The following is a 19,876-nucleotide window of genomic DNA, read 5'->3' as shown; positions in this document are numbered from 1 at the left end:
AAGCGTCTCCAAGACCCCAACCCAGCAACCCTAAAATTGATTACTGCAGAAGTACTGGCCGTCTCTTTCTCTCTGCAGTCTGAGAAGAAGCCGAAGAACTACTGTAGGTCTCTCACCCACCACCGCCCACCGGCACCAAGCCTACACGCGAGTCGCGACTGTTCTCCTCTGCTCCAGGTCGTTGCCTCCGTCTCCTCTGCTCCACCCTGCCGTCGCCGTCGCACGCTCTACCCTCCAGCCCTCCAGGTTTCATATTTTCATTTAAATTTTTTATAGATAAATTCTGGAAAAGTTACTTTTAATTTGAAATATGATATCTTGAAATTGGAATAGATTAAAGTAGACTATGTTTTTTGTTATTTCATACTTTCATAGTTTCATTTAAAAATTTCAGATATAAATCATGGTTATCTTGGTATATGGACTGTTAGTTTAAACTTCAAAACAGTAAATAGTTTTACTTTCAATATAAATCTGTATGTATGTTCTATTCTTTTTTTCGATTATTAATCTTTTAAATTTTTTCCGAATATAACTAGTAGTCTAGTACTAGGGTTGATCTCCTTGTTCGATTAGAGATTTAGAGGTGCTGCTGTGAGCGAAGAGAATATGGCATGTACCATTGATTTTAGGTGCCTGGATGAGGGTTTCGGAGGCAAAACTTACAAGCGAAAGAGGGCAGAGAAGGAAGCCCCGGGGGAGGAAGGTGAGGCCGCCATGGAGGTGGAATTGGAAAATGGCCCCCCTCCGTTGAAAAGGCAGGCGGTCCCTTCTTCTGAGGATCCGAACAAGGCGGTGGTGGGGAAGGTGACGTACGATGGTGTTATAGCGGGGAGGGTGTCGGGGAGGAAGTGGAAGCAGGCGAGGACGCACAGGTCGTCGGCAGTGCAGGTGAGCCGGAAGGGGAAGACCCTGGAGCAGAGGGTGAAGGAAAAGGAGATAAAGAAGGCGTATAAGGAGAGAATGAACGAACTGAAGGAGGAGATAAGGCAGAACAAGATAGAGAAGAGGCAGAAGAGGGAGGAGAGGGAGAAGAGGAAGAAGGAGAACATTCTCAAGTCTGGCACCAAGTTTCAGAAGATCACTAACCCGAAGACTCTTAAGAAAATTGCCAAATCTGCCAAGCATAAGAAGCTCCTCAAGGTTGTTTCTGATGATCTTCTTAAGGCCGGCAACAAGTAGTATCATCTCTTTTATTGCCCCTTTAGGCCTTTACTTGTGCTTCTTAAACCAAATGGTATGATTTTGTTTGCTGCCTTTTATTTCAATTTCAATGATGTAGTCTCAATGTAGCACATAAACTGTGACATTGAATTGGTACATTAAAAATCTATAACAAATGCAATGATTCTATGAAAACTCTGCTTAGAGTAGCTGTACTTGTACACTTGAAACTACTACAAAGTGTTTGCTATATGTATCTGTTTTTTGGGTGTGGCCTATGGTTTCTAACGTCAAACACAGTGACTGTTCATTGGGTGGAACAATTGCCCTGGAAATTGTAAGCACCTTTATTGGGTGGAACAACTGCCCTGGATATTGTAGGTACCTTTATTGGGTGGAATAACTGACCTGGAGATTTAAGGCTGTTGCCATGTATCTGTTGATTTGTCATCATATTCTTATGCCTCAGATTTGAGGGGATGTCTTACACAAACTAGATCGTCCAACTTATTGCCATCCATTTTGTACATAGAGACACCTTCCATCCGAATAAAGTGTTGCCTTGTCTCTTCCCTCAGGTTCTTGAAAGGCAGAACTTCCCATTTACTGTATTTTGAGTTCTTCCTCACATCTGTCATATCTGGAGATCCAGATATCGGCCCGCTCCCATATCGACCTGCATTGCCCCACACCTTACAGTTCACAAATTGTCCCAATCGATCAACCCCCGCACTTCTTTTCAATTGCAAAGCAGCTTTCTGAGCCCTGTTTATCATTTCTCGACTAGGAACATCCGACCAGTCTTGCTTCCTTTGTGCTCTCACGGGAGAATGGATCCGAATAACCTTACAAGTAAGGAAAACCCTATCCTTGGTTAGAAAGAGCATTGGTTGACAACACAATTCATTACAAAATTGCACTTACACCAAGACATTCCAACAGTTGGTAGTACGCCCTCCCTTGAAGTGGGTTGTGCCCTTTCCTCGGTGTAGAAAAGTACCGAGTCCTAGAAAACGCAGAGTCATCAATCTATTATCATCCTTTCACTACATAATTCCGCAACTTACCACTCTGTATAGCCAGGATCAACTGTGAAACCATATATGTCGACAATGTCACACATGGAAAGCGCTAGTTCTATTGATTTCATTCCGGTTCCTTTAGCACCTCTGCGCAAGACAATACCTTGGAAGAGGTAAACGGGATTTGGTATGCGCTGGGAGCCAACAAGGGAAAACATCAAATCGGCTTTCAAGTTTAAAGAAGACAAAAAAAAGATGACATAAAGAACATTGTACATCCGAGGAAAAATATTACCTTTATCATTGCATTGAAGTCTCTGTGTGTAAGACTTTTAATTATAAGCACCTCATCATCTGCAATGAATTAAAAGGAGAAAAAGCAGTTGCCCAGATTATCACTGAACTAACTTTATAAGACGCAGACTTACCAAGCATAAAGCAGCTAATTTGATAATAATATAACTTACCTGACCCATTAAGAATCGTAATCATGTTACCAGCAGCACCTCTTACAACCAAGCGAAAATCCCGCTTCAGACCAACATACTTGGCATATTTCTGCAAGATATATGCAAAATAACAAAACAAATTAGAATTTCACCTAAATGTTTGATTGGTATAGAGTTAAAGGCATAGGAAAACCTAAAATACTAATTAAATTTATGGTGTCTTACTACATGCTGATGATAGGTATTAAACTTATTTGAAACACTTCATTCTTGAGTCAATGAAAGAACTATGAAAGTTGTTGAAAAATAAAGAGTTAGTTTATCTATAGGGTTGTGTCTGTTTATGAATAGGTGTCAGTTATGAGTAGTTACTTACAGTTATGTGTTTGTATATATATATGTACTATGTTTCTTTATTAGAAACACAGATAATACTAATATATTTCAGTCTTATATGCATTTTCTATTTCTTGATTCTTCATCATTACTTCCGCTTAACTAGCGGGTGGTGTTATTCTCCACCCGCCAGGCCATTCCATCTTCCAAATTCAACAAAAGTCATTCCCCATTACAAGGATACACAATCTTACAAAGAAATAGAGGCCTAAGGGGAACACCACTAGAAATATGGCACTACCTCGTTAACAGGAGCTTCGTTGTCTCTTATAACTGCATCGTGACTATCAATTTCTGGTCCAAACTCTGTCTTCAAGAGGTCACCCGAATTCCCAACAACAGCACATGTTCGAAACTGTCTGGGGTGAAAGGGTGGCTGTGCAGGTAAAATTATATTAAGATGCTCCTCACAAAGAGTCCGGTTGTAGCATTTGTCAGCGCCTCTACAATTAAAGAATAAATAGAATAAGTATTGCAACAATTAGGGGGGAAATTAAAATGGGAAATCAAAGTTGAAACATACAATTGTGCTATCCTTTTTGCTGCATAGTCTAACCATCCATCAGGCCTAGCATCCAGATATTCTCTCGTCAACACAGTGGTCATGTTACGATACTGCATTTCAAATTACCTCGTTTTATTTAAGCTAATAGCTATAGTGAAAGTTAGGAAACAACGAGGACAAACCTGTTCCCACAACAGAATAGCCTCACAAACATCATATTTGTACTCAAGGGGTTCGAAAATCTTGAATTGCTCATTGTACTGCAAATAAACGTTTTAAATTATAGAGGGGATAGTTAAGGAGACAAACGAAGAAACTACAGGTAGAGACATACATACCCAAGTGCTGTTTGTTCCTTCGGGGAATTTGAGAATTATATTACAATGATCAATAATATGAGCTGTAAGCCCAAGCCCTCTATTTGCCTAACAAAAATTCAAACTCAGCATCAAGGATCAAAGGCATAAAAATCAATCAAAAAGGGAATGACATGCAAAGTTAGGGAGAAGCAAGAAAATTCGCATCCACAACGAATGTGTCTAAAATGGAAAAAAGAAAAGGTAAATCCAAAAATAAAAAGATCCAATAGTAACAGTATATTAGCACTCAAAGCAGTGTTGCAAAAATCGCGCCTAGGTGCTAGGCGGTCGGCCTCCTAGGCGCTCTAGGTAGTCCCCAGGCGCCTAGCGATTTTTTCAACATTGATTCAAAGTGAAGTGGATGGATGCCCGACATAGATCTCTAAGGGTGTCAAATAGGACATCAACTTCATAGATTGGTTCAAAAGTAAAGGTGACTGACCACGCATTGCTGAAGGCTGGACTGAAAATCAGATAAGATACGGATTTCCTCTCTGTTGATGACATTAACACCGCCGTTACCTGCAACGGAAATAATGTCGTCGGTGCCGGAGAATGTAAATTCGAATAAATTTCTGTTTTTTTTTTTAAGATTTCCAGATTGCTTCAATTCGAAACAAGCTCGAGGATTAAAAAATAAATAATTAGGGCTAGAAAGGGTGGGAATAAAAAGGAAACCAGTGAAGAGGGAGGACTGAATGGTGAAAACGATGATGGAGAAAATGGCAGCTGCAAAGAGAAAATGAAGAAGAGTTGGCCTCCAACTGCTTCTATTGTTGCTAGATGACCCCCCCGATACCAGCTTTGGAGGTCTTGTCGTCATCATATTCCTCCGCTCATTCTATTTCTATGCTCAGTCGCCGACTATTATAATTTATATGAAGGCATTCAGCATAATTTCAAAATCACATATATATACAAATATACAGTGATACGAAAAACTTCAATATTTATACATACCTTATCTCCTAAATGATGTCTTAAAAACTGCATAACCATCCATTCTCATTTCTCCCCCAAATGACAATTCACAACTGTATATTCACAGTTCACAGTTTTTGTTATAAACTTCAAGAATATTCAACAATATGACAGTATTTCACAAAATCACATATATTCATTAATATCACAAATTCATAAAATTCAAGAATTAAAACTTTAACAATTATCAGTATATTCATAGATTCAAAACAAAATTAGAACTACACAAAATTTTAATTTAAACTTTAATTTTCAGGGAAACATTAACGAATTTTCTGTAAAGAAATTATAGTTAAACGTTAATTTTCTGAAAAAACAAAACTAATAAAAAAATTCTGGAAAAAATCTTAGTTAAATTAACAAATTTCTGTCCTGTTTTCAGCGTAGTATCTCCTGTGTATTTATATCCTAGCTTGTTCTTGGTGGTTTAAAGTGATTAGATTTCATTTTATAATGCTTTGAGGAAAACATCTATATTGACAATATAACATTGTGCATGTCTTTCTAATGCTAGCATATAAAAGCAAACAAAAATAATGGCTGGAAAATCCAAACTCAATCTAAATTTTCTGGAAATTAGAACATTTAAAAAACATAACAGAATGATAGACTTCTGGAGTGTACACAATAAATTAACCAACGTAGAGACAAAGTAAGCAAATTCATTAAACAGACCACCATTAAAGCTTAAAACTCTGGATGTATGAATGTAAACAGGGGCAGATCGAGGATTTTATTTGAGTGGGGGCAAAGACGTGATGTTAAAATCGTTTTAAAAATGTCCATGACAAAATATCAAACACCAATAAGATTAGTAGTCACAGTCTCTAATTAATAGAGAAAAAAATTAGTGTCTCTAAAATTAGCACTAATACACAGATTAGAGACAATATACTGATTACGGGGAAAATATGTCAATATACACAGTAACACCATCCCATTGTTCATATACCATCAATTGAATCTGGAGCCTCCATTACACTTATCCATTTCAAATTTTACCTTTTTTGGCATTATGCAATTGAGTGTATAGTTGTATACAACATGCTTTGAAGTAAAAAATGCCAAGAAAAATTGAGGATTTTACAAAATAGACCCCAAAAAAACAGTCACTTCAATCCAAAAAAATTCAAATAAACCAATTTCTAAAGCTTTTCACAATCTCGCTCCCATAGTCCCACTGAAGAAATTCAAACCCAACCATTTATTGAGTACAGCTCAAAGGATTCTTACACAACTTGATGGTGTATGAACAATATAGGAAAATCGAAATTAAAAACAAAGACATAATAAACAGTAAGAACTAACATTATTATAGCAAATTAGCAGTGCAAAACAGCAACTAACATCAAAATTCCAAAAAAAAAAAAAACACACACACACACACACAAGTGCTGAAGTGCACTGTGCTGCTGTGCACAACTAACATCAGTACATCACCTACCTCTCTAATAGTCTAATCTCTCTATCCTCAGCAGTCAGCTCTCATCTAGGGAAATTAGAGCAAAAACAAAATTAGGGAAATTATGGCAAAATCAGATTTCAAAACTCAAAGCTTGCGACAAACAATTGAACATATTATTGAAATTAAGATTTATAATCCAAAGGGGTGAGAAGTTGAGAACGAGACTACGAACCTGAGGCGAAGCGGCGACTGGACTGTGGTGAAGACGGATGCGGCTCACGGCCGGCGACTGAGGCGGGCTGAGAGTGAAGACGGAGACCGGAAAGCTGGTGGGCGGTGGCGTCGTGGAGTGGTTAGTTTATTTCGGAATTGAATTATTAGTTTCCATTGTTTTTTGTTGAATTGTTTTCATGATGCATGGACACGTAAACAATAACAGGATCAGTTAAGTTACGAAAAATGATTTGTTAAGAATCTTATTTAGATAGACTAGATTTTACACGCGCATGCACAAATGGATTAATGTTTATTTTTTTATTTTTTTATTTTTAAGGGGATTAATGCCCGTTATTTATATTTAAATAAATATTTAAAAGTATATAAATTAAGGATTATATAAGAGAAATTTATATATAAGTAATTAAATGTCGAATTTGTTTATTTAAATATGTAACTCAATGTATATGAATACAAGATAATATAAGAAATTATAATTGTCACTAAAATATATTTTTACAATTTACATTACAACTTTATAAAATCGATAGTCTAAATACTTGGTCTAAAAATAATAGTCTAAACAAATACGGAGTAATACTTTTGGTTTTAATTTTTCTAAGTATTTTTAATTCTCTTTTGAATAACATTGTCATTGTCTTCATCTTCACTATTTGTGAATTTTCCTTGTTGTGTATGTGACTGGGATCTTAGTTGTACTATGAACTCTTGATCTTGCAAGCGCTTGTTGATATTTTGCAATGGTAGTTTGTTCCACTACATGTTTCATGTGAAAGTATTGAATAAAATATTAATATTTATTATATTTGTATAAGGTTCATGAGTAGTACCTCTTGTTCTATTTTTATAATTTGTTTACTTGATAGTAACAACAATAACTCTACAGATAGTTCTAATATTGATGTTACAACGTGTCTAGTTTCATCAATAATTTCCACATCCATTTTGTACATGTTCATTTTTAAATTCATACTTTTAGAATTAGTGGGAATGAGTGTAGTACTTGATTGTGTGTGTGTTTGTTTTTTGTAATTTTTTTTATTGAATTGATATTAACCTTCGAGTTAAATTGTTTTCCACTTTGTGCATAAGTTTTTTTTTTTTTTTTTTTTTTTTTTTTTTTTTTAAATAGTGACTACATCTTATATACCAAGTATTTTTGTTGTGAAGGTTGATGCTGATTTTGCTTGTAATCTAAGCAGGTTGAGTCTAGAAGATGAAATATATTTAATGAATGCACAATAAGTATTTTACAGGATAAATGAATTAATAAATCAATTGTGGCTATTTCGAAATTTCTTCATTTTTAAGTTTGCCAAATTGATTGCAGCATTGTTGTAGTCTCGGCATCTTTTCAGTGCATCAAGTGTGTTACGATGTTCTATGGCCCTACATTGATAGTTTTAATAATGAGTTTTAAATTTAGCTACGTAAGATAATGATATAATTAACATTTACATATTATTATCAACATAAAAGCATGCAAGTCCTTTAGATGTTCTGCTCGGGTTTCATTTGGTTCAACCATTATTGTGTGAATGAGTTATTGTAGATAAAGAAATCCCTAGTTTAAGGAATAATATTATATAAAGTAGTAAAAAATTGAACATTTTAAATATGATATAGTCCAAAGATATTACGTGGTAGTTTGCCGCTTCAATTTGTTGGGTTATTTGAATACTCTCTTTGTCAGAAAATCCCCCAGGTAGTTAATATGGTTGGCTTCAAACTATTTTATTTATTTTTTCATGGTATTAATAAAATACTTGGTAAATAAATATATAACATTATTGGTTTTCAAAAAAAAAAAAAATATATAACATTTTTTTGTATTATAATTTTGATATTTAATTACAAGATAGTGCAAAACTAAGATAATGGACAATGTAATGAATATAAATTGATGAATTTGAATGTAAAGAATCTTTGCATTGGAGAAAATAAAAGACAATATAACTAATGAAATTATTTCTCTTATTTAGTTTATTGATAATGAATAATTTTTTTTTTTTTTTTAAATAAAGGCATTGTAGACACATAATTCTAAATTAAAGAAATGCATATGTATCATTTTTTGTTGTAGCTATTAATTTATTTATTATAATTTAACAAGAGTAAAATAGAGTGACAAACTTAATTATGCCAATTTTGATTGAGATGGGTTCGAACCTAAGACTTTACTTATTGAAATCAATAAGTTAATAATTAAGGATAAATTTGAAAATCTCAAAGAAAAATTAAAATCTGAATAATCTAAACCATCCATTTCCTGCCATTATTTCTATTTGAAACTCTAATAGTTTCTTTAAAACGCTTCACGTCACATCACCCATCATTTTACCAGCCCACACCTTGGATTTCCTCCACATGTCAACATATCCTCACTCATCCTCTCCTATAAATACTCCCCCCCCCCCCACCCCCCACCATTTCACCCCATTTTCACAGCTTCTGCCTTTATATCGCTAGAGCTAATTGTTGTTAATTTTCCAAATACCCTCCATTGATCTTCCGTTGCTTCTTCGCCCCTACTTCCTACCTTTTCTTCGGCTTTACAAGAGTCAGTTGCTCTCCCGTCTTCTCCCTTCTAGGTTCATCTACTCTTTACTCCGCACCTCTTTAATTTCCAATGTTTTTCCCTTTTAATTACTGATTCTGGTTGCATAGGAGTTGCTGAAAACCCCACAACTTTCACCTCCCAATCGAATACCCATGCGGGCCCACTTATTCACTCCCTTTATATCTGGCTACACTTCATTCCGCCCCTATTATTGTAGAAGGCACCCCCCGAGGCTAAGGATCGTTCGAAGACATTGCCCCTCCAGTCAACTAATACTCTACCTTGACCATTGCTGACCTCTTGCTAATGAGGTCATTATGGGGAACTTCCACCATAGTACTCACTGATGTACAGGAAAGAGGTGGTGAGTAAACAAGTGTAAAATTATCGTTCCGGTAGGGATTGAGACTATGGCACGTACTTGAGTGACAACAAAAATTTTAGGCACCAAAGTATTGGAACCCACAAGAATCCAAGCAAGTTCAAATTCATGGTTGAGTAATTGTCAACAATTAAAGGGTAAAAGTCTAGTTAAGATAATGCAATCCAAACACAAGTAAACACAATAATAAAAGATGGGCTCAAATTAGGGGATGTTGCCTTCTAGATGCTTTAACAACTTAGGGATTAGGGGAGAACATCAACCAAAGGATCATAAAGGCAATGCACATAAAAATCCTAACATAAAGCCATTTTCATAAGCTAATGAACAAGGATTAGAGCAAAGATCGACAACCATCCCTAAGGCAATACACAATATTCCAGTGCTCACTGGAATGGACGTACTGGCATGCGTACGACAGGGTGCACACCACTTGCTTCCTTTTTGAGATCTCGGATGGGATGAGGGACGGGCGTACACAAGGGGGTACGAGGCTCCTGAAAATTTCTAAATGCATTCCAAACTCTTTGATGGATCTCTTGGTCCAAAAATTGCTCGTATCTTCCCAAAAATCATTCAATTCCTCCCTTGTTATGAATGATTGCACCTTGAAATAAAACCAACATAACTTAGTCACAATTCCCACAACTTTTTAGTCAATTCACAAATAAAATGGGTTCAAGAAAGGATAAAAATATTGACAAAAATGCACTTATCAACTCCCTCACACTTAAACTTTTGATTGTCCTCAAGCAAAGACAAGAAATAAATCACTATCCTAGCAAAGAAATTGATCATACTCCCACCTTGTACGACTTGTCAATCCACAAACCTACTTGCTACAACACAATTTGTTTCAAAAATCATTTTAGCATCCCACCCAAGTTCCATTCTCAAGCCAATAACCAAGCACCAAAATTATTAAAGTGTGCACAAATACTAAGTTGACATTATGCAAAACTTGGCTTTGAATGAGATCCCATAGGCTTGCCCTTCATACTCCCACTAGATCAACTCTAAGAATGCATGCTAAGATCAAATATGTTTTTATTAGGCTTGTAATGGGGCTAAGGGTGAATAGCTAACAATGAAGGGGTATGGAAAATAAACAAAGGAGATAATTTCACATTTATTCACAATTGAGGCTAGAAGAGATATGACATCTATAAACTAAGGAGCAATTTACATTGGAACACAAAGCAATATTCTAAAGAGGTGGTGGTTGAATACAACTTTTAACGCAAACTAGAATCAAGCTTCAAACTTTTATTCTTCTCCATTTTCTTTTCATTTTTCTCATTTCGTCACTTTTCAACACTTTTTTTTTTTTTTTTTTTCAATTTTCTCATCATTCTTTTTCTTTTTTTTTTTCAAAACAATAAACAGACTTATGCCATGAACCAATACCCCCGGCCCACACTTAGACAAAATTATCAAGAGGATTGTTAACAAAACAAACTCCAATAAAGAATTTTTCAAAGAAAAAGAATAAATGCTCTATTTTCTCAAGGGTGGAGGGAAACATTTTGGCTAGGGGTTAAGGGTTAAATGATGAGGGTTAACACAAGGAAAAACAATCACAAAGATGGGACAAGTGCTTAGCACTTATTAAACAAACAGAAGGCTGAACGGGGACAACTAAGGATAAAAACATATGTAAGGGTAGGTTTAAAGGCTTGAGCTAAACAAAATGGCCTAAATCATTTCAAAGCATGCAAATCTTGGGCTTCACTTGGGGAGTATTTAGGCAAGTTCTAGCAAAACAAACATGACCAGAATCTCACATAAGCCTTCACTAGTAAAGCATAACACACAAGATAAATATTAAGTAGTTAACAAGGCAATTGACAAGAGAATAAATCAAGCATGTGGTATACCTCAAATAATCAATCACAAATTGCATCGCAACAAACACCACCAATCAAACCACCAACCAACAAGTAGGGAGTAATCACAATTTCAAGCATAGATAGACAATTTATTCACACAAAACTCAATGAGTCATTCAAGCAAAAGTTTCAAAAACTTCATTTTTTTTTTCAATTTTTTTAAGAAAGCACCCAAATTATTCCCTCACCCACACTTAAAGGCTACATCGTCCCCGATGTAGAAGCAAAACAAGAATAAGAATAAAAAAATAATATGCACAAAGGGGTAAGGGTCAAGCTTGAGGCATAAAAGAAGCATACTAGAAGACTACTAAGGCAAAAAAGAAGCATACTAGAAGACTACTAAGCATCTGAAGGTAAATAAAGTCTGAAAATTAAAGTTTGAAATTTAAAGCAGCAAAAGTTTTGAACACAATCCCATAACCAAAACCACAACCAAACAAAGAACCATCTTCACAAAATCATCATCCGAATCCATGGTAGCGAGGATCATAGGGTTGGTCAGGGCCCCCAGGCGGGTGAAAGTATGCATGAGGGTAGAAGGTAGGCGGTGGACCCGTAGGGTCTCTGGTGGGTAGAAACTGCGAATCTCCATGACAAACATGTGGAGGTTGTTGACAGTGGCATACAACGTATCGTCCAAACGCGCCCCTTGTTCTCTTTGCTCAAGCTGCATCGCCTTCATATGGTCAAGCATTTGAATTTCAAACGGTGTCATGCTTGCCGAGGATTCTCCCTCTCCAATTCCCACAGCTTCTCCCATGAACTGATTATCATCAAGCTTTGCATGTTCCTCTTCCCCTTCATCAGTCATTCACAACTTCCCCTTTTTCTTACTTAACTCAACTCTCATAATGTTGATCATGTTGCGTTCTGTGATCTGATGCACTCCATCGGATGATGGCCCTAAGATTCTCACTGTTTTTCCACTACCCTTCACCAATCTAGTCAAGAATGGCCCGATGTAAAGAGTATGCACATGCATTTGACTGGTACTGGCTGTGAAATAGCATCCCAAGGAGATAACCCATATGAGTCGGTTCTTTCTTAATGATGCCATAAAGGCAAAGAAAATCAGGTCGAGAAACCTGGTTCATTGTGCCATGCCTAGCACAAATGGAATGAGCAACAATATAATGCAATACTTTGTATTCCCATCTTTTGAATGTAACATTGGTATTCCGGGAGTACTCCAGTGCCACATCCCCTTCAACTATTTCCTGCCATAATTCGTCTTCATTAGGGACATCAAGGTGTCGTGCATCCTTTTGGGATTCAGTTAAATCTTGTAAGGCATCAAAACCCACACATCGGCTCAGATCATCCAAAGAGAAATCAAACTTTGTGTTGCCCATCTTGAAGGTTATTGCCCAGGAAGCTGTGAGAGTGAACGGGAACACCTGCATTGTGACCAACGCTTCATGCAACATGTCAATGTGTGGCTTCTCTTGAAAATCAAACAACAAGTATCTCCACTCTGGGGTTGTGACCAACTCATCAATCAATGTATCCAATCCAACAGGTTTAAGTGCCTTCAAGTCAATTGTTGCCACTGCAGCAATGGGTTTATGCTTGAATTGGATATATCTAGCTTCATAATATGGCTCTTTGAAATGGAGCTTGTCTGTTCCAAAATTTAATTTGGTGAGGTTTTTAGAGCATCACGCTTTGCCACCTGTTTAGTTCTCCTCATCTTTCAAGAAAATAACAGAATTAATGGGATAAGGGAACTAAAATTAACCAATTCTTGGGAATGCGTGCTCAAATATGAAGTAGAGATGCAATATATACATATAAGATAGCAAAAGAAAAGAACAAAGAATAATAATTTTTTTTTTTTGATTTAAAAGAGATTGACATGCAAAAGAAAAGAACAAAAATAATAATAATAAGAATAATATTTTTTTTTTAAAAATAAAAGCTGTCTACCAAATTTTTGCTTTATTTATTTATTTATTTATTTATTTAGATAAGAAAGCACAAATCCAAACAAAAAGATCACATGAAACATACAAGAACAATGTAGATTTTCTAAACATGGGTAGCAAGCATTAAAGAGTGAAAAACAATAGAGATAAAAAAATACATTAAGGACCAAAGTTATGTTAAAAAAACAGAAATGGCATAAACTAAATACTCTAAAGCAGTTTTCAAAAAAAAATACTGTAAAGCATACTAGTTAATAAAATCAAGACTAAACTAACGCATAATCCGAAAAAAAAATTAAATAGAGCAGGAGAAAATACCTTGGAATACTTAAAAGAATTGCAAAAAAAATGAAAGGAGGAGATATTAGCTCTGGTTTCACACTGGCCGAACAGGGAAAAATAGAGGGGAAGTGTATGTGTGTGGCGTGAAGGAAGGGAGAAAAGAAAGGAAAAGTTGATGTACAGAAAAGAGGTGGTGAGTAAATGAGTGTAAAATTGTCGTTCCGCTAGGGATTGAGACTATGGCACGTACTTGAGTGACAACTAAAATTCTAGGCACCGAAGTATTGGAACCCACAAGAATCCAAGCAAGTTCAAATTCATGGTTGAGTAATTGTCAACAATTAAAGGCTAAAAGTCTAGTTAAGATAATGCAATCTAAACACAAGTAAACACAATAATAAAAGATGGGTTCAAATTAGAGGATGTTGCCTTCTAGATGCTTTAACAACTTAGGGATTAGTGGAGAACATTATCCAAAGGATCATAAAGGCAATGCACATAAAAATCCTAACTTAAAGCCATTTTCATAAGCTAATGAACAAGGATTAGAGCAAGGATCGCCCCACTTAATTTCGTGGTGTATCAATTCCTAGCTCTTAAAGCACATAAGCATTTAGGCCCACAATTCTTCCCTATTTTCATAGAAAGAAAATGAGTTTGAGAAAGGAGAGGCTTAAGTTCTTCTCCCAACTTTCATTGTGGAGAATAATTATCCAAAAGCAAGTTAATAAGAGTTACGTATCAAATAGTAACAAGATTCAACATAAATCCTTCACAAATAAATGAACCCTAGGTTAGGGTTCTTCCCCCTTATGCTATAATCACCTATTTAGCATCTAGATTAACAATATCTCCCTAATCCGAGCCCAAAAACGGACTACTCATACTTCCTAAGCATAAATAACAACAAAGCACAAGAAAATATCATAAACATTGCACAAAAGCTTTAAAAGAAGAGTAAGAAGCTTCTCTATTGAAGATGAAGAAATTGTAGTTGAATCCCACTCCAATCCGCGTTTACAAGCTTGCTAGATGAGTTAGAGATGTAATACTAGACTAATCTAAGCTAAGGAAATGAAAGGAAGTGAAGAGAAATGAGTTCTAGCTCTCTAGGGTTCTAACTTCCTTGCCAAATGTCCAAGAAAAACGCATAAATAATAACAGAGACAGAGGTACTGCCTTAGGGACGACCATCCCTAAGGCAGTATGCAATATTCCAGTGCTCACTGGAATGGACATACTGGCATGCGTATGGGCATATGGGCGTACGGCAGGGCGTATACCACCTGCTTCCTTTTTGAGACCTCGGATAGGATGAGGGACGGCCGTACGCAAGGGGGTACGAGGCTCCTGAAAATTCCTAAATGCATTCCAAACTCTTTGATTGATCTCTTGGTCCAAAAATTGCTTGTATCTTCCCACAAATCATTGAATTCCTCCCTTGTTGTGAATGATTGCACCTTGAAATAAAACCAACATAACTTAGTCATAATTCACACAAGTTTTTAGGCAATTCACAAATAAAATGGGTTCAAGAAGGGATAAAAATATAGTCAAAAATACACTTATCACTCACCATTAGGGATCATTATGTCTCAGAACCCCCCCCCCCCCCTCCCCTCATGGCTATATCAGGATCCATATCCACTGTCAGTTTTTTCGGGGCAGGATACCTTCTTGAGGCCAATTGCCAAGAGTTTGACTACTTAAGGCAGATCTAAGTATTAATCAAATCGTCAAGTGAGAAACTCAATTAAGTAGTTAACGTTTCCTAAATGAACATTCACTAAACTACTCACAAAACTAACAGTATATAGTGATTCACATAATTAAAAGGCAGGTAAAATGAAAGCAGTAAAGAACACTCAAGTTTTCATAACCTAGTTCGGAGGGTTCATCTTCCTACATCTAGGGGACATCCCATGAAAAAAATGGTCAAACTCCTCATTAACTTTAGAACATGGATTCAACAAATCAATTAACAACGCTAAGGAGCTAGCTAGGTTGAAGAGTTCTCAATTTGGTGAACTGGCTAACTATCTTCCGATATCCAAAATTGAGGCTCCCCCTAAATTGCAGCTTACTTTGACTCCAGTCAATTCCATGTGGGTTATCCGCCCTTGACCAATAAAGATTGATGAGATTTGACTTGATGTGATTTCTAATCAGCTTCAGTGAACATGATGATCAAGTCATCAGTTTAGCTCAAAGAAACCTCTAAGTGTATTGACTTCTCTCTGTAAATTCTAAGAAAAACCTCTCATTTGAAGAATAACAGATACCCTTTATATGGATGATCTACGAAAATTGCTCTGTAAGTGTAACTGCCTTGAACTAGTCAGTATTTTGCATGCTTGAGTAGTGAACAACTGCTTTGTTCCACAATACTTTAACAATAGAGAGGAGTAGAAAGTGAACCTTTATAACATGCATTTTTGTATGAAGTCATTTTATTAACAGTTGTCTCATCCACCATCACGTCAATGTAGGGCAACAAAAATGGGTCTTTTTGGACAAGCTTTATTAAGATATGTATAGTCCACACACATGCGCCAAACGGGTGGCTTGGGCACCAACACCACATTGGCTAATCATTTTGGATATTTTACCTCACGAATGTGCCCGCCGACTGCCATTAAGATCTCAACCTCCTTCTTCATGAAGTTCCTCTAATCGATCGAGATATACCTTTTCTTTTGCATGACTTGCTTGTGATTCAAATCGACAACCAATCTACGTGTGATAATTGCCCAGTTAACTCCTTGCACATCCTCCGGTCCCCAAGCAAAGATGATTTTGTACTCCTGGAGCACTAGGATAATCGCTTCCCTTTGCCTTCACAGGCAGCCCGACCCCGATTCTCACCCGTCTATCAGGGTGGTTAAAGATCAATCTCTATTTTCTCCAACTCAATGACTGGTTAAATATAATGACGAATTTAGCGATGGAACTATTATGTTGCTAAATTAGCGACGGAATAGCAATAACTTAATGACGGATTTTAATTTCTGTGTTAAATAGACTTTTAGTGACGAATTAGCAGGGGATTTACGATGGATATTGCGATGAAATATTTTCATTGTTAAATAGGTAGCAATATTAGCAACAAATTTTGATGCAAAAATATAGAGACGGATTTGTAATGAATTTTTTGCAGAACGTACTTCAAAAATATTAATAATTTTAATTGTTACAGCCACGGATTTGTAACAATAATAATTCTTATAATATTTTAAGCAGTAGGGTAAGAAGCCCACTTGTTAACACTACAAACTCCTGCATCATTGATCCCTCTGGCCATCCTCATATAACCATTCTCGCCCCAACCGGTTCCCCATGAATTCTTCAGCAACCAATACTTCTCCCCTTCACTGCTTGTCCCGTACCCAATGACCGTCATAGCGTGGATGACTCCAGACCCACAGTTGCCGGTGCCGTTGATGCCGCTGAAAACTCCGACCCGGTAGTTCTTGAACACTGCTTCGTCTATTAAGACTCCGACTGAGACAGGCCGGTTTGTGACGGCGGTTTGGAGAGCTATTTCATTGGGGGCGACGCTTTGGTAGCGTGTAATGGTGGCAGCTGGGTTTCGAAGCTTTTGTGTGTTGCAACTACGCTGAACACCCTCGTATGGGTAGTCCGACTCCGTCACGAGGCCGCCGCTGTCCTTTAAGTATTGGAACGCCTTTAGTCTTTTTCCGCTCGTGCAGCCTTTATTTGTGAGGTCGCAGTCGACGAGTTGCTGTGCGGATAAGGAAATTAATTGGCCTGTTTTGATTTTGTGTATTCCTTCTACGGTCGCCACCACAGCAAACGCCCAGCAACTACCTGATCCATATTTTCAAGCAACCAAACAACAAAATCAATTGTTGTTTTTTTTTTTTTTTTTTTTTTTTTTTGGTACGTATGTATATATGTCATAAAAGGAAATGAAAATGTGTAATGTTTAATAGTTACCGCAAGTTCCTTGGTCTTTGATATTAGTCACAGCACCCTTCTCTCTCCAGTCCAAATGGTCTGGAAATTCATCCAAACTCACATTCGGAAAGGGAACTGGTTTTAAAGGCATAGGGCGTAGGGGTGCATTATCATCACAAGACATGGTGGACATAAACTCCTCATTTGTTAAATCAGAAAATTGATTAATGCCGAGTTTGTAAGACACGGTACCAGCCTTATTGAACGATTCAATAAACTCCACGTTTTCTTTGAAGATTTTGAATCGCTTTGCCTTCTCCGTGTCATCTTTGTATGAACGCCCATAGCGAACCATCCACTCGTCATGGCGCTTCAACATGGAAATTTCTTGTGGGGTTGTGGGAGTGGCTTGAGATGCCCACGCCCCCACCAGGAAAAGGGCTGCAAGAATCAATCTGAAACCAGAGCTTGGGGCAGCCATGAGAGAGATATATAATATGTGGTATGGAATGAGTGATGTGTTTTGATTATGAGAAGGCTCTAAATGTATTAGCTATTTATAGGAAAACAAACTCTCTCTGTACAATATATTGAGTACGTAGTCTTTCCGGCTTATTTTCTGCAGAGTATTCGCAATGATCTTGCAAGTTCATATTAAGGCTTTGATAATTGTCTTTAGTCTTCTATCCGAATAGACGGTTTAAGTGGACCGTGGTCGAACAAGTTAAATCGCACGAACTAATTTGACATTATTAGATAATTGCACAATTTTCAATCACATCATCACAAACAAATATCACTACTCTTAATAGGAAATGTAATTGAGGGATATTAGGATCATGTGCCTTCATTGATGGTGAGTCTAAGACCGGCCTCCCGGATCCCATTTCGTAAGATGGGTCAGGTTTAAATAGAATAATACGATGAAAAATATAATACTAATCAGATATAAATTGATAGTTACTTATTAGCATTGTTGTAAAAATCGGCCTAGACGCTAGGCATCCCTATGCCGAGACGATTTTAGCTCTAATCGACTTTTAGTCGACCGACCGACTTGGATCTAGCTGTCGAGTTGGGTGCCTAACTTGACCGAGTCGGTATCCAATTTAACCAAGTTGGCACTCAACTCGGGCAAGTGTTTTTTTTTTTTTTTTTTTTTTACATACTCGACTACTCCTTTTCTATATTTCTCCTACCATGTACTCAACTAATCATCTAACATATGCATGACTAGTTTGGGGCATTATAGCAGTCTAACAACTCCTAGTCCTGAGTGGAAAAAGTGGAGATAATATACTTGAATTACGCAGTCGCCGGTGCCTAGACGCTCTAAGCACTAGGCACCCCCAAGCACCCGACAAGTGCCTAGCGCCTTCTGCAACATTGCTTATGAACGAAAGTGTAATACTTGAAAAATGGGATGCTTGAGAAAAAAATGTAATAATTTTAAATAAAAATGTAATATTTAGTGGTTGAAAAGTTACTTATGATAAAAAAAAAAGTGTAATAACACTAATAAAATTATAAATTAATTGATAATTACTTATGAGAAAAAACATAATACTTATGATGAAAAGTATAATACAAATCATGGATAAATTGATTATTACTTAGGAAAATGTATGTAATACTTATTAGGAAAAATGTGATACTTTTGAGAAAAAAATTTAATACTTTTAAATCAAAATGTAGTATTTAAGAGTTGAAGAGTTACTTATGGGGAAATCATAATACTTGTGAGATGAAGAGTAATACTTATGAAAATCTCGACTCGTCTCATGCACCATTAGGTATGTAAGAATACATTACAACGTGTTCAGAAATGTGTACTAGGGTGTGGTGCATTTGTGCATTTCACCTTTGTACATTTCTGAACATGTTATGGTCCATTTATGTATACTTAATATATAGTGCATGACGGCACGTCCGCACGGGAAGGCATGTTCGCATTTAATCCATACACACACACACAAATATATATATATATATATATATATATATATATATATATATATATATATATATATATATATATACACACACACACACACACACACACACACTACATGAAAAATGGACAACGGTTTTTCACTGTTGTCGTAGGGGTAAAATTTTTGTTGTTGAAGCCAGTGTTGTTGTAAGTCCCGTGCATAGACAATGGTTTTTAACCATTGTCTTTTCTAGAAAAGACAACGATTTTTGAACCATTGTCTATTGAGTGTTGTTGAAATTGGTGTTGCTAAAAGTCACGCACATAGACAAGGGTTTTTAACTGTTGTCTTTTATTGAAAACACAATAGTTTTTGAATTGTTGTCCATTGAGTGTTGTTGAAACCGGTGTTGTTAAAAGTCACGCGCATATAGACAACGATTTTTAACCGTTTTCTATTGAGTGT

The 19,876-nt window shown here is 36.5% G+C and overlaps 3 protein-coding genes across 6 annotated transcripts; 1 reads left to right on the top strand and 2 right to left on the bottom strand.

Annotated features, from left to right (window-relative positions):
* LOC109153984 (protein PXR1-like) lies at nt 1–1,387 on the top strand. 3 transcript variants are annotated; one of them, XM_019301872.1, is made up of 2 exons: nt 1–246; nt 540–1,387. In XM_019301872.1, exon 2 carries the CDS (start codon nt 610–612, stop codon nt 1,180–1,182), a length of 573 nt encoding a protein of 190 aa, XP_019157417.1. In that variant the 5' UTR covers nt 1–246; nt 540–609; the 3' UTR covers nt 1,183–1,387. The 3 variants fall into 3 exon arrangements, with proteins under 3 accessions (XP_019157417.1, XP_019157418.1, XP_019157416.1); XM_019301873.1 differs by having other exon boundaries at nt 5–246; nt 543–1,387; XM_019301871.1 differs by having other exon boundaries at nt 16–246; nt 548–1,387.
* Nucleotides 1,305–4,872, bottom strand: LOC109153982 (sialyltransferase-like protein 1). 2 transcript variants are annotated; one of them, XM_019301868.1, is made up of 12 exons: nt 4,856–4,872; nt 4,574–4,759; nt 4,338–4,417; nt 3,875–3,961; nt 3,719–3,796; nt 3,555–3,646; nt 3,273–3,474; nt 2,654–2,744; nt 2,482–2,540; nt 2,232–2,380; nt 2,089–2,170; nt 1,305–2,009 (listed from the first exon to the last, which is right to left on the bottom strand). In XM_019301868.1, exons 2-12 carry the CDS (start codon nt 4,719–4,721, stop codon nt 1,623–1,625), a joined length of 1,455 nt encoding a protein of 484 aa, XP_019157413.1. In that variant the 5' UTR covers nt 4,722–4,759; nt 4,856–4,872; the 3' UTR covers nt 1,305–1,622. The 2 variants fall into 2 exon arrangements, with proteins under 2 accessions (XP_019157413.1, XP_019157414.1); XM_019301869.1 differs by having other exon boundaries at nt 4,574–4,742; nt 4,856–4,871.
* Nucleotides 4,873–16,685: 11,813 nt separating this feature from the next.
* Nucleotides 16,686–18,001, bottom strand: LOC109153983 (ervatamin-B-like). Its single transcript, XM_019301870.1, has 2 exons — nt 17,517–18,001; nt 16,686–17,387 (listed from the first exon to the last, which is right to left on the bottom strand). The coding sequence occupies exons 1-2, from the start codon at nt 17,956–17,958 to the stop codon at nt 16,792–16,794; spliced, it is 1,038 nt and encodes a 345-aa protein (XP_019157415.1). The 5' UTR covers nt 17,959–18,001; the 3' UTR covers nt 16,686–16,791.
* Between the last annotated feature and the right edge of the window lie 1,875 nt (nt 18,002–19,876).

This window comes from Ipomoea nil, unplaced genomic scaffold (assembly GCF_001879475.1).
Source record: "Ipomoea nil cultivar Tokyo-kokei standard unplaced genomic scaffold, Asagao_1.1 scaffold2565, whole genome shotgun sequence".
Taxonomy (NCBI): Eukaryota; Viridiplantae; Streptophyta; class Magnoliopsida; order Solanales; family Convolvulaceae; genus Ipomoea; species Ipomoea nil.
The sequence above is the reverse complement of the archived record's forward strand: the minus strand, read 5'-3'. Positions and strand labels throughout refer to the sequence as shown.